The sequence below is a fragment of the Ambystoma mexicanum genome, chromosome 8 (genome assembly GCF_040938575.1).
Source record: "Ambystoma mexicanum isolate Mex_15411 chromosome 8, UKY_AmexF1_1, whole genome shotgun sequence".
Lineage (NCBI taxonomy): Eukaryota > Metazoa > Chordata > Amphibia > Caudata > Ambystomatidae > Ambystoma > Ambystoma mexicanum.
In genome coordinates this window covers 1,113,112,608-1,113,128,076 of record NC_090929.1, presented here as the reverse complement: position 1 = coordinate 1,113,128,076, position 15,469 = coordinate 1,113,112,608, and the positions used below count along the sequence as shown (strand labels likewise).

At 45.3% G+C, this 15,469-nt stretch overlaps 1 protein-coding gene across 2 annotated transcripts in view; it reads left to right on the top strand.

Annotated features, from left to right (window-relative positions):
• RASSF4 (Ras association domain family member 4) overlaps positions 1–15,027 on the top strand; it is a 666,318-nt gene extending 651,291 nt beyond the window's left edge. For both annotated transcript variants that reach the window (XM_069611147.1, XM_069611146.1), the window contains one exon: positions 11,037–15,027. In XM_069611147.1, coding sequence (XP_069467248.1) covers positions 11,037–11,106 — 70 coding nt within the window. In that variant the 3' untranslated portion in view covers positions 11,107–15,027. The remainder of the gene's footprint in view (positions 1–11,036) is intronic.
• The last annotated feature ends 442 nt before the right edge of the window (positions 15,028–15,469 follow it).

Genomic DNA, 15,469 nt, shown 5'->3' with positions numbered 1-15,469 from the left:
ATACCAGTTTGTCAAAAACGTTGCATGCTGGGAAATAGTGTGAAAGCCTGCAACTGTCATTTATCTGAAAATAGCTGCCTGCTGGGAAAGAGTACCAACACAGAATAAACGGTACTTTCCGAAACGCTTCAGCTGTAAAAGAATTGTAAAGCCCAGCTGTCATTTGTCTAAAACGCATCCCGGGAAAGAGATCCTAAAAGTCCAGAACGATCACTTGTGTTTAAACCCTTGCATTTTGCAGAGTCTTAAACTCTACAGCAAGTTGAATCGCTATATGTTTATCATATGAACTGAGTTGCCATTTATCTGAAAACGTTGCACCCTCAGTGAGAACTGAGAACCTTCCTGAACAAGACAAGTGCATACTTCAGTCTAAGAAAGAACCCTGACCCCTTTTAGAAACGGTCCCAAAACAAAATGCATGTTTGTTTAAACGTTCACCTGGGTACTTCATATCTGATGTTGTTGCGATGAGTTAATTGTACCTTCACAGACATGGCAGCAGCCACCATGGCATGGCCTTCCTTACTGATTGATAGACTGGAGCAGGATTTTGCAATTGAGAGATGCTGGATACCATATTAACCAAAGATGGTAAATTAGATGAATCTAACCAATCTCAGGGAACATCTTCTGGCGATGCAGCCACATCATTGACTGATTGTTGTTTATTTGTATAGCACCTATAAACATTGTGTTTCAAAGCGCTTCCAGGAGGGAGGGGACATGGGAGAATACAGTTACATTCTTACAAGTCCTTGAAGCAATTCAGAATGTGAAAAAAAACTACAGCCAGGCGACATTTCAGATAGTGCAACGAACAATAAGGGAGGAGGGTGGGAGAGAAAAGGAGACAAAACAAGCTGTGACATTACTATGCCTGAAGACGATTGATGTAGTGCTGGAAAACTAACAAGAGGAGGGGTGGGGGGACGAAGGGGTATGGGGTGAGGGAGAAGGAGAAGAACAACACAAGCAACTAACATACTAGGTCTGACGATGATTCCGAAAAGTGCTGGAGGGATAAGTGGGAGGAGAGGACAGGGAGGGAAGGGGGCACGGGAAGACAAATGAGCTGCTATCACAAAAGTCACAAATGATCGAGTAAGTGCAATGAACAGTAGTAGGGAGGGGAGGAGGAGAGGGCAAGTGGATGAGAAAGACGGGCGGCTACAATTACTATGCCTGACGGCAATTAAGGTAGTGTCGTAATTTAACAAGAAGAGGGGAGCGGTGGGGATGGCGTAGGGCAGGTGGTTGAGAAAGACAGGTGACTACAATTGCTAGGCCTAATGGCAATTGAGGTAGTGCCTGGAATTTAGCAAGAGGAGGGGAGGAGGCATGATGGGAGAGGGATGGACAAAACAGGCGACCAGCAAATTAGGCCAGGCAACCATTTCAGGAGTGGTGAGGGAGGGGAGGGGTAGGAGAAAAACAAGATGGGAGGGGGGACAACAGAAGGGCAGCTTTCATACAAGTGCAGGAGAAAGGAGATGGTGAGAAAGGGGGGTACAAAATACCATCAAGGGAGACCTAAGGGGGCAACACGACAATCACAGGCGGAAAGGTGGGGGGGGGGGATAGGGAACACACACTCCATCACAGGGAGTTAGGGGGGAGTAGGGACACACACCATCACAAGGGGCAAGGGGGGGGGGAAATGGCAGAAACACACTCCATCACAGGGGGCAAGGGGGAGTAGGGAACACATCTGCCATTACAAGACCACTGCTTTGCTGAGGCCGCCTTCACTCTCAAGAAATTCTGTCTCACACTTCTAAAGCTTCAACTGATAACCTGAAGAAAGAAACCCAGAACCCTCCACACTGGAGAACTGCTCTGAAATGGAACCCACTTTGATTGGCAAGCCTTCAAGAACCTATGATGCAGGCAATGCAGGTACTGACGAGCCAGGGAAAAGAATGATGTATGTCCCAAACAGGCACCCAGACATGGATGTACCTGGACCATCCCACTGTACAGAAATTCTATCAGCAGGTGAGCTGCTTTGTCGAGTCAAAGCCAGCCCAACGGAAACCCACACATGTTTTTAATTCTGAATCGCAGAAATGTCTGCGGATTGGGCAAAATTAACATAGACATATGAATTTGGCATGATAAACTGAATTATCTGTTGCAAAGTCACGTTCCAAAATGTGTAAGCACAAACACACTAACTCTCTTGTGTTACGTCATTGAGCTTTCACTGCATGGCAGCCATGGTACCAAATAATCACACCATACAGACTTTTAAGGTGCTGTTTGTATGGTAGCCGGGCATCGCCCGGTTTAATGATATTGACTGAACCCATTAACTGAAGTCTGTATTTTTGCTACAGTGGGACAATCCTCCATGGTGGAATAAAACGAACATCTGGCATCCTACTTGCAACTCTGTGATTTTCCCCTAGGATTCTGCATAGTCGAGAGTTGAAACCCAGTGCATTTGCAGGTTGTAGTCTGAGATATGCATGGGCATTGCCACGGGTGGAACCCAACGCATGAGTTACTGAGAACCGGAGAACTGCTGGTTTCCCTTCTCCATACAGCCGACCATGTTCCTGGTCGTCAAAGGCTTTGGCAACCAGCTCATTTAGCATATGTTGTAAAGTGACCCCCTAGTAATGAGCCGGAACAGACCCTGTTCGAGAGGGTCATACTCCAATGACGAAGCCACATTCTTTTGTATGTGGTCTGAGACACCACTGGATGCTTACTGTGAATAGAATCTTTCTCTACGTGGTACAAAATCCAGTATGTTTTCCGCCTAAGCCCAATTGTGAGTCATAAGAGCAAATCCATTGGTTGAATACCTCTTGCAAGAATGCTGTTATAATATCTCGTAATTCATCCTGTAGGATGAATAATCAAAAGAAAGTGCGTGATGCTTCTTCACAAGCCAGGTCAGTAACTGCACTCAACGGGGCACTCTGAACAGCGCTCCGTGACATTCTGAGAAATGAGTAGTAATGACAGCAGCCTCCTTGTGATCACAAGCACAGCCACCGTAAACAGACTTCACAAATGATGTGCATTCATGGCGCCCATAGGAGGTGTTGGGCCCCGCACGCTTCTTCTTCTTGCTGATAGATTTTTATCCATCAGCGGTGATGCACATGAGGTATTGTGATCGACAATGGCGCCAGCTCTTCATAAAGGCTTGGTCAGAGGAAGCAGGGGTGGGGCCTCCAGAGCAGAGATGAAGCCACAAGCAGGAGAGTATTAACAATTCCAGTCTCAGGATTGAAAAATTACACACACCTATAGATCGTTCAGTGAGAGCAGTCCCAGGGGCATGGCCAGGAAATAATACAAGGTGCCAGAGTTGCCAGGCAGGTATGGGAGTACAGAGAGAGTGGAAGTGCAGTGCAGCGCAGAAGGAACTCGAGAGATGAGGCGGCTGGAGAGAAAGAGGATGGAGCGTGGATGAGGAGGAGAGGAGGCGAGAGAGAGAGAGAGAGAGGCAGAGTGGAGAAGGTGCTGCCGGGGCAGGGAAGAGGATGCTAGAGAAAGGGAGGCTCTAGAAAAGGAGGGGAAAAGTCAGGAGGAGGTGGTTATTTAGGAGGAGGAGGTGGCAGGTAGAAGGCAAAGATAAAGGAGCCGATTGAAGTCTGGGTAAAGTAGTGGACCAAGAGGTGAGAAAGAACCAGAAAAAGGAGTATGAAGTGAAGGATGAAGAGGGTGGACTCAGGAGGATGTGAAAAATAAAGAGGAGGGAGGAGAAAACTCAATGGAGAGGAAGGTGGTGATAAGAGGCGACCAGGAAAGGGAGAGGAGAACCTCAGTACATTCGTAGGCACCACTGGCAGAAAAAGCGCCTCCTCGGTTGTGAGCAAGGATGGGAGGACATTTGCGGGGCACTTGTTGGCATTAAAAGGTGGGTTGAGCAGGGGCTTGGCATACAATAGAATAAGGGCCTTACCCCCAACCCCCAGTATGACAGTATCTCATTGCTTCCTCTCGTGTCCCCTGACCTTATTCAAAAACACTTTACTTTCTGTTACATTGTTTTTTTTGTGAAAATATATACATATGTGTACCCCCAGAACCCTCTTTTTCCCCCTCCTTCGAATATAGGGTTTGAATAAGACATGCACAGACACCAGAAGATGTATGTCACATGATTTGTTTGTAAAAGAAAGTAGTTGGCAATGGGTAGGTGCTACTTTAATCAATTGTAGCCAATTCTGAGCCTTTTTATGTGACCATGAATTCATGCATCCCCAAATATAAACATATCTCAAACTGTGCCGGAATTCCTTAAAATAGCCTTCAACTCGTGACAAATACTTTCTTTTTCAACTAACCAAGGATGTAACACATTTTGCAGCATACGTGTTTGTGCCCCCTGGTTATCTTTATGGCTATTCCAAATATGAAGTGTTGGAATAAGATGCATACAAACACTGCAACATCAGTTACATCCTTTTTTTGTAAAATAAAATATTTGTCAGCGGACAAACTTTTAGACATTTGTGCGACTACACATGCTATTGGCACCAAAACATTAATGGCCCTGAAAGTTGACACACTTTCTTAAAACAGTCCCGACCACTGACAAATGCATTTTCATTTTTCTTTACAAATAAAACAATGTAACATTTTTCAGCATCTGCATTCCTGCTCCTAGACTCTTTGCTTTGGTTCCTTCACACATGCTGAGATAAGGCAAGCAACAGGTGAGAGGGGGGTGGGTGTCAGTTGATGGCAAAGTACAGTATTGTTGCACTTTTAAGACCCTTCCTACTCCAGCGTGTTGAGGCCATGCCAACCCTCAGTAGTCTCCACTTGAATGCCTGTGTACAACTATGACCTAACCAGGGGACCGCACCAACATGAAGTCTTGAAAGTATATTACCAAAACTCAAGTCATTATTTAGTCTCACGCTGCTTTACATTTAGAAACATTCAGTCTTCTGTTCAAGATGGGAAAAAACCGTTAGTTATCCTCCTTTTGCTTAACATATTTCGACAAGGATGCATATGTTTGTCGGGGTGGTTTATTATGATTTTGTGGATAGAGTATTCTTGAAAGGCAAAATCACATCTTTCTACATACTAGAGCCTGGAAGATGTGGTCAACATTCTATGCCTTAGACTGGGCCGAATTCCTTCATCTCCACTTAACCGAAGTGTGTGATCTTAGTCGAATCATTTTATCTCACGGCGTCCTATCTGTGCAAAATAGAAGTCATCGGAACTGATTCTGTCCACATCATACTCTAGAAACAAAATGCCCTACTCATTCTATTGCTCCATAAATAATAAACAATGACCATTTATAGAATGCCTGGAGACAATCAAAATGGCAGTGGTGTGTGGTATAAATCAACATAACACAACATTACATATATTGCACATCACACATTTTGTTTGCGCTTCATATTTCGCATAATGTTGCTTTCCATGATGCCATCAAGTATCAAAACCTCATGTCACTTCCTGCAATGTAATTTTCTATGATTTTACAGATGTTGAAACATATGCAAATTAGGGCCCCGTGCATGTCCTATGTCACACAGGGCCTCGCCCATTATAGAATCTCCCAAGGATATTGTTAAAGGGAATTATTCTGTACACAAAATTGCCTACATCCTTTCCAGGGGTGCGCCTCAGACGTATGTTTCCGGCTTTCTCAGCAGGAGCATGTTGGCTACCACTTTTGAGAGACTATTCCTTCAAAATCCTGTCCATTCAGAACAGTGTGTATCCTATGATATTTCAACTCTAAAAAGTATGAATGTTAATAAACACATGTCTTTCATATACACTGGAAAAACACTGTTGTGCTCCATAATCTTCTGTAGAAAATGTATAACAACTGATATACACATTTTTTAAATGTCATGAAAACATTGGAAAAACACCACTGAGTTGAACAAAACATAAACCCTGAAAAAAAGGCCTCCAAGAATGCCATGCGCCTGATGAGAAAAATTGGAGGAAGGCAGGAGGTCTGATCATGTAGAAGGTCATTGAGGAGCAATCAGGTGAAGGGCACATTGGCATAAGGACGAGACAGGAAATAAGGAAGGGCCTCTTGGCTCACATAGAAATGAGATCATCCCTGTTTGACAAGAGAGAAAGATTGGCTTGTTTTGGGATGGAATAGAGTCCCCCAGACAGGAAGAAGTGCAATAGGACACCCAAACTGGAGATCAACTTAGATGGCACAGTCCCAGGTGGGGACATACTTTGCTTTGAGGCAATCAACCCTCATTCCTATTGCTGCCTATGCCTAGTGTACAAGCGCATCCAGGCCTCAAAACCCAGGTGGGCCTCTTGAAGATGAGAAGAAACCAAAATGAGAAGAAGCCAATATCAAGAAGCCAGGATTCACTCAATAACGAAGTGTGGGGGCCACATAACCCTTTACGCGACCTGTGATAGTGTTGTTATATTGCCAGTGATGGGACCCCAACATTGAAGGTGGAGAGGATTAACTATGGTTCTGTTACACTTTATCTTTAGCTGACTTAAGCGTTCGTGCTCTTTGCTCAGCATGGTAGTGAGAGAATGCCATCTTTCAGTGAGCCAGAGCCTTTATGATTTTTAATGTAAAATGATACGGGTAATTTTATCTCACAAAGTGACACCTGCTAATCCGATCTCATTTTCTTAAAGCTCTCTATTAAAAAAGTGTATTGCAAACATGTGTGTCTGCCAGGACTGTATACTGACGCCCCCAGCCACTGCCTTCAAGTGTGGCAACATCCCAGTTAGACTGTAATGTGCATTCCTAAAATGGCCTGCTCAAACCCGAGCGTTCTCACAGTCAGGGGCTGCCCTTAACTGTAGCCAACCCTTTTGCAAATAACATACCTGTGTAACGCCAAGGCTTGCTGGCAGAATAATGAATACATATAAACAATATCTAGTTTGGTCTGGTGGTCTGTATGCTTATTCAATTATATATGCCCAAACCCTTTGGTGGTGTTGTATTGTCAGTTTGGTTTCTAGTGACTCATTCCACTGACAATGCCTTGTGTATCAGCGGTATGGGGCTGGGTTTCGTCCAAAATAAACCATTTGAGTCGCGCCCTATGTACTCCATTTTATCTCTGGGAAGGCTTCTCCACTTCTCCAGAGGATCGGAGATATGTCCAGGGTGTTAGCTGGGAAACGGTGCTTCAAATGTGAGCCCTGCCAGGACAATGGGGACAATGGAGAACTCGCACCAAGGTGGACCTGTCTGAAGTTCCTTTGATGCAGGGCAGACGGGGGGGGAAGGGAGGAGTTAAAGTAAACTGGAAAGCAACTGCTGTCGAGCGGGGGGTTCTACCGTCTTCAGATTTCTTAGGTCACTCACATTTCCAGTGCACCCTCCCCACTTCCCGAAGACCAAGCACTCTGGGACTGACAGCATTTTGGAATGACTATTGTCATACAGTATTAGACCCTTACAGAAGGCTTGAAATGGACCAAATTGACTATACAAGGGGGTAGCACCCCCACACCTTATTCAAATCATCTTTAGACATCCGAAGGTTTAATCTGGAACATTATTGGTGTCCAGTATGCCCAAAGTCCTCTGCCATAAAGAGAAAATAAAAGCTCCAAAGTGGGAGCAACACCTTCCCCTTAACATCCCATAGGACCATTTGGAGTAAACTGCTGTTTGAACAAGGCCTGCCACAGCCTGAACATGGTTCACATGTGCACCTCCTACCAGAGGCAACAGCCCCTGCAAGTTCCCTCTGGCAATCTTCCTGGCTTGGAAAAGGAGAACATAATTTCAGAGTCTCTGGAGACCCTGACGAAGGCTGGGCATGGGTGGGGGGTTCCCCAGAAAGCAAGAAGCCAAAGAACCGCTCTGAGCTCTCTCTCCTGGCTCAAACCACTTTTGAGACATTGTTCTGCTGCTGCAGGACCTCTGCATATGACACTCACCACTACCTAGACCTGCTTTGGGCCGTTGAGCTGCTGCCTCAACCATTACCTGCCTGCAATCCAGTCATCTTCAAATCAATTGCCACAGCAGAACCGCATTGTATTACCTGCACCTTGTTCAACTGACTCTGCTGCTTCAAGACACAGGCACGACCATCAACTTCCTGTTCTTCATCAACATTGCGGCAATCACTGCTTCAGGAACGCATTGCATCGCTGGACTGCATCCAACTTGAAACACTTGTGTATAGGCGGGTTATAAATGTCATGTCATATCATAATCCACTTGAGGGACTCGATGTAGACTCCATCCATTGGATTCACCTCGCTCAACTGTTTCAATGTCGTTTTGGCCCATTCGAAAACACAGAGAAGCCTGGCTTGAGGTTGACGAGCCACTGAAGAATAGTGGTTCTGTCCCAAGAACAAGACAACAGCACCCAAATCATAGTCCAGGCACCTGGGAACCTGTAGCCACACTCCTAAAAGTTTTCTAGGATTTTATAAAAGGGGGAAGGAAAAGTTGGTTGAGGACAGGAAAGTGGTTTGCGAGCTATGTCTGTAGTCACAAAGGACCATCCTAAATGAATATACATTTGTAGAACCCAACTTGGTAATTTTTTGTGTAGCTCTTGCGCTGCTTTATCACAAACCCTACCATTTAGGTTCACCGGAGCAATCCAAGGTTGACTGGGTACCCCGGGACCTAGTTTCACCAGCTAAGATCTAGGGGTACTTCAAGACCATATTTATCCAACAGAGATAAACATTTCACAGGTGCACCTGGTGATGCAAAATAAATTCTGATTGGTCTAGCAAGACACTGGACCTGATGTTGTAGTATTTCCAGTGCAAAGCCTAGCGCACAATGTTGAGAGTAAGTATAGAGACAAATACAATACTTCTCCCTTCGTACTTCTAGGAAATCAAATATAAGCAGTCACAATTTTGGAATAGTTTAAAAAATCAGTTCGGTAGAGCATGTCTCCGGTTTGCCACTATTTCTAGTGGAGAACAAGATGACTACCACACATCTAGGTCATCTTTGGGGCTAGTGGAATGGACACTAGGTCGGAAATAAGGAGATCTGATGCTGAGGGGTTCTATGTGTTCACTGTGCCTCTGAAAATGCCGACTTCCATTACGGCGAGGCGCAGTGATCACACAGATCATTTGTTCACCGCTTCCCCCTACCTACTTACTTACTACTCCCCTCTATCCCTGCGACGTCATTTCCCTCGCACTAACGTGGGTTGGGGCTGGCGCCGCAGGGTCCTTATTTATTTATTTACTTTATTAACCCCCGCTTTCCATGTAATTGAGGCGGCAGACACCTCTGAAACCCCCGAACCAATTATAGTGAACAAGAGGAGCAGGGGACACCCCTGCAACCACTGCTCTCCTTGTTGGCTATAGTAGGAATCAGCATTTTTGTCCCTGCTGAATGCGCACTAAACATGCTTTCGGCATTTTCTGGTTGAGATTGGGTCCAGCAGTCTGGTAACTCATTTCACTGGTCTGCTTACAAGAAAGACAGTTATCTGGCCGCACAGCTTAAGTATACCTGGGATTCCTCTTTGTTTCAGTGTTCTTTGACTTTGTGGTCTTTTGTAACGAAAGGCCTCCGGTCCCTTACCAACATTCTGGTCACCTTGTGCTCCCTGCTCTTCATGTAAGACCGTACAGGGTCAAGCAGCAAGGAGTCTTCTTTGAGCAGAACGACCTGAAAGCTTATAATCGAACTGTGCCTGGCAGATTAAGGGAAGGAAGCACCCATATTAGTATTTTCTGGTCTTGAGAAGCCCGGCATCCCCATACAAACCGAAGTGGGTAAAGTTACCCAGAGGGATGTGGAGTGGGGGGCACAACATAGTGAAGCAACTCCTACTTGTCATTTGACATACTGTCAAGTTAATAAACATTCAAAGAATGAACATTCACAGAATAATTTCACAAAGTTTTCAGGTGCACCATGGTAGATCTCGAGGCCACCCGAGACCCAATAAGTAATACACAAGAACAAACACGGGGCGTTTCCAGCCGCCAGGTATTTGTTCTTGTGTAAAGAGTTACCTGGGCCATGTTACTTGTCCAGGGGAAACACACAGCGCCCTTGGGTCACAACAACACTGAGAGGCATAAGATCTCACTCAGGGGACACACAACCTAGGACTCGCTAAGGTCAGTAAACCAGTTCAGAGAAGCAACAATGTTCAAGGGGTTGTGCCAGAGCTGGAGCTTATGATTTTATGCCTGAATGGTTGAAATACCCAATCTTTCTCCCCTCTCTGCCCCCAGGCATCAGAAACTGTTTAAAAGAAATTATGACAAACCAAAAGAATGTTTTCTGCCTGTACTTACACTGGCATCTCCCTGCCTACATGGGAACCGGTCTGCGCCCTACCTACACCGAACCCCCTCCTTTCTATAACCTACACTGCCTGCAAACTGACCAGCCAGCACCTTGACTTCTCTTGCTGCACCAACACCTGCTTTTCATTTTACTATGCTATGTGTTCACCCTGCCCAGCAAATACTCTTGCTTACCAGCCCCCCTATCGGGTCTGCCTGCTCCCTTTCTTGCCTCTAACCCGCCCTTCTCTGCGTGCAACTACATCCACATATATGCACCCTGCCTGTTTTCCACCTATCTTGCCTGCACCACTCTTAGTAGTGACACCTGCTTCAGCTTGCCACATATGTCTTAATTGCAAACTTCCTCCAGCTATGCCCTGAGCGTGAGCTTTCCCAAGCATTGTTCTCAGGGTGAGCTACTTCTAGCAGCACGCTTAATGTAAGCTTGCCCACCAACAGTATCTTCATTGAGAACTTCCTAATGGAGCACCATCGCTACATATCCTACAGCAGTGCTCTACATATTCGCTTCTTTGCGCAGAACCCACAGCATGAACTTCCTTTAGGAAGACCTTGCGTTTGAAGTGGAGGTGGGAGTTTTTAAAACAATGGGATGAACATAGATTGGGTGGGGGGAGATCAAGGATGTGGTTGGATGGAGTGCATGGCGGTTGCGGAAGTACACACTGTAAATCTCTAGCTACCCACGAGCTTGATGTACCATAAGGATGCAAGTGCTTCAAAGAACACTCGTCCCAGGTGACTAACAGCATCTTTTTTGTTTATTAAAGGTTCCATGTTCTGCGTTCTGTGATGCTGCAGCGCCTGGAGGAACTTCAGGGCAACCGTGATTACGCGTGAGACGCAGTAACTGAAGGAACGGGCCGGTAACCGTGAGCTCCAGGACCTAACACAGCTGCAGCAGACTGTCCAAAATGAACACTGACAAGAGTCGGCCATTTTAGAACACAGGACTTCAGCCATGTTGGACGAGGTGTCTGCATCTGGCACCACTGTTTGACACCATGCTCCTTCAAGTGTCACCCTCTACTGTACATTATTTGAATAAGATGTGCTTCTCTCACGAGGGCGTTGGCCCCACCACAGCAAAGATGTTAAACTTCATTATTAAACAAATTAAGTGAAGACTAATGAATGCAAGCCCTTGAGAACAGGCCAACATTCCCCAGTTCTTTACTGCCGTCTTCTTCCTCATAATGTGCTCTTGACAGACAAGGTTCACTGATGTCCAGTAGCAGCGCTTCCTGCAACGCACAGTGACCATGCAGCCAGGTCAGAGTGCCGGTGAAGTGGAGTCAAAGGAAGTGCTGGTTAGAAATTGCAGAAAGTGCCCAGGAAAAGCAAATCAATTTGGTCCCAAGCGCCTGCACTTTCGTTGACTGCAGCTTAAATCCAGAAAAAGTCCCCAGTGATCCCAGGCGGAAGGACACCCAGCTCTTTGTGCACTCTTTCCTTTTTGGATAGTAGAAGGCAGAACCATAGCCCGTGGTAGTCTTAGCTCTTTATAAAACATGATATGATAGAATAAGTAGAAACAAATAGCAAATCTAAAATCTGTAAAGAAAGCAAAGTGTACCCACCTCTCAACGCTCATTCTGGAGGTCTGTGTGCACCCCAGGGCCGGATAGCTATTGGATGTAGCTAGAACTCTTCCACCGATGATTGTCACAGTTTCCGAGCCTCTAACTTTCCCTTTGCTGTTTGTGAAGAGTTAGAAGCCTAGTGGCAGTTACCTCCTTCTCAGCCAGATAGGCAGGTGTCACAGAAAGGCTTTCAACAGGAGGAATCTGACTCGGAAGTCAACCCGGGTCGTCAGCAGCAACCAGTGCCCTGCCCTGAGAACAGGAGCAATATGGTTGCATTTCCTAGTGCTGGTTATCAAGCCCTGTCTCCAGTGCCAAGAGCGAGCCAACAACTTTATAATGTTAAATCCAACTGCATTGCATTCATCAGTCACAACAAGCAGGACTTGGGCAACCACGCGCAAACTCTTTTTCCGAGCTAAATGGGTTCGGACACTAGGGCATTTGAAACATTTTTTTACATATTGGGACAGCTATATCTGCCTATTCTGAGTTGTGAAATACCAGAACCGTGCTTGACTCTACAGTGAAGAAACTAGCCTATCCTGGCACTGCTCCTGCAGCCACTTCTGCACTAGCAGGGGACATGTCCTGGAAATCTATAAAAACACCCGTTTTGCAGGATCACGTCTAAGGAAATGCATGATCATCCAGTCCACGATGGGACGGCTCGCAGACCAAGATTACTTTCTTCAATGTCCTGAAGGTTGGCGTCCTTTTGATACACTTTTATTTTATGGGTGGAGTTGCCAGCTGATCAGATCTTCCATTGGCTTCAAGTACAAACTAATTAAAATGGAGGCAGAAAGGGCTCCTGGGCACACTCAAGTAAAAATGAAGGTCAAGCTGGAGCAATCCCACCCTGACAGGCGGTCACAAATTAAGCAAGCACTCTGCTCCTATAACCCCAGTGCTATTTCAGCATGAATAAAAATGATCCATGGTCAGTTGCATGAAATCTGCTGGGAGGTCCAAAGCAAATGTCACCTTTGCCATTCCCCATGCCTGGTTGAGCGCATCATCTAGCGCCTTGAATGCAGATGCTGCAGTGTTGTTATCGCATAGAAAAACAGAGTATTGAGAAGTCATCAGCTCCAACTCGGTCACAATGTCAGAGAGATATGTGAGACAACCACCAAGCACCTTAGCCACAAAAGGAAGCTTAGCCACTGTGCCACAGTGTGAGGGTGTGTTTAGGTCAAACATAGCCTTTTAGCATTATAAACCCAATCAGCAGGGGCATGGGGGGCGACTCCTTGATAAAGAGAAGCTGATCAGACCTTTGCAATATGGTAAAAATAAAATGAAAATAAGCTTTAACAATTTCAGCCGGAATAACACTGGCTGCAAAAGCTATGGGTTTCAAACTGCACCCTGTCCAAGAGGTCTTAGCAATGTGGGCCTCATAAGTTGGACGGCACAGTAAAAATGCAGCAGTAATACCGTTACCACAGCATTACTGCACCGCCCAACTACGTGTTTGGGGGTAAGGTGGAGGAAAAACCTCCACCAAGAAACTGGAGGTAATTCCTCCACCTTACAACCCAAAATCATCCAATCCGGCGGTATTACTGCCAAAATTCCCCATGGCATCCTATGGACTCCAATTACTGGGGACTAACACCGCCTACCGCCACTTGCAATCCAGTGGTAATACTGCCAGACCAAGTGGTGGTAACAGTAATACAATTTGATGGTATCTCGAAAGATTTACTGCTGAGATACCACCAAACTTATGAGGCCCTGTATCTTAAAACCAGACATTTTTCAGGAATTAAGGCTACCTAGTACCTAGTAGACGCTATGCTTGTACATTTTTATCTGAAGAGTTTGCCACAATCTGCTCAGAAGAATGATCAACTTCTTAACTAGGTGTAGATGCTTTCTTTACTACCTCAAAAGATACTTTGAGCATGTTTTTTTTTAAAATATTGAATGCATCTGTGTTTCATAATAATCGGCCTTCCCTACATAAAAAGCATTATTTAAAGTTCTATGTGATTCTTTCAAAATGGACAAACTCAAAACTAGTTTGGTTCTACTGCCACGGGCCTTCACTTTTGCACACATGTCTTTGCATGCTCTTAAAGTACTCATTAAATGAAGCATCTGTTGGGAGAGGTCCAACTCGATCTTGGACAACTGAAGCAACTTGGCTGACTGACAAATGTGTCCTTCTGAAAAGTTCCCACCATATCATCCTTTATTAAAAAAAAATAGATAAAACAATCGCACACCTGTTGGCAGGAAGGGCAGCATCCAAAGCGGCTGGCTGAATATATCATCCAAAACCAGACATGAGGGGTTGATCTTTTATCAAATAAGTCCTTGCACGGGGGAGTAGCTAGGCCAGACCATTCAGCCACTTGCCGTGCGACACGTGGTTGCTGACTGGGCCTGGCGTAATGCCTTTAATAAGTATTGAATTATGGAACTCGCATCATATCTGTTGTCGTTGTGCATTTTATAAAAACTGAGGCTCATTATGAGTTCAGCGGTGTACGGTAAAAGTGGCAGTAAAGGAATAACTGCCACTTTTACCTTACCGCCCAATTGTGTTGGTGGAAATCCCACTGGCGGAATTACAGCCAAATGTACGGCGGTAATGGTAATTCCACCGAATGCAGGTGGAATTACCATTGTGGACTCAGTTTCAGCGGTGGGCAGAATTACCATTACCGTCAATGGTGAGTGCCTGCTCCCACCAAGTTTGTGATACAGCTGTAACTCTGCCTGACACCACGGTGGTAACAGTAGTTCTTGCAAGGCGGAATTCCTGCCCAACTCATAATGAGTCCAACTATGATATATATTAATAACTTCAACACATAGTGCTCTTTTTCTCTACCTCTGAAATTCATACACCCAAGATGGCTTTGGTTCTGACGACCTACCGGGCAAAACCGTGCTTCGTCTACAGACCCATATGAAGTTTCCTCTACAAACCCGTTTGAAGTGAACCCTTGTTAATGGCCATCTCCACGCATCTCGTTGGACAACTGACCAAACCATCGTGTTTAATAGCAGATGCAATCTAACTTTCTCTTGTTGGCTACAACTCGCCTCCTAATGAAAATCTGCCTCACTCTTGCTATTCTGATTGGAAGATTCTGATCTTATCCAATTGTGTCCCTTATAGTTTCAGATTCAAATAAAGATGCATTTCTTGTTCAATACATCCTTATTGTGTAAGTAATTCCATGACAAATAAATTGTGAGAACATAATGATGGGGGCGAGGGGGCTCAGTTTCTTTGGTACAAAAATGGGTACAATGTGCACTGTTGTCCTGCTTAACGGCACAGCTTGGGCTTCATTTGACTTGCCAGATTCGAGTTTGCTTTGGGAAGCAAAATTGGAATATTGCAGACAAAATATGTTAGAAATTGACTTTGGCAGATCTCCCTCTTTTGTTGGTCCTTTCAATACCAGATATGCCAGCGAAACAGCGCCGGGCTTGTACCGGTTTTAGTAAATCAGTAGCAGCGGGGGTTGGATGGTGTGAGGGGATATGGTGCAGGGGTTGGGGTTTCAGAGGAGGGTTCTAAATCAGCACACTCGGGTGTGGACTAGACCTACACCAGAAATCGATCGCCCACCAGTAGGAAACCAATTCAGAAC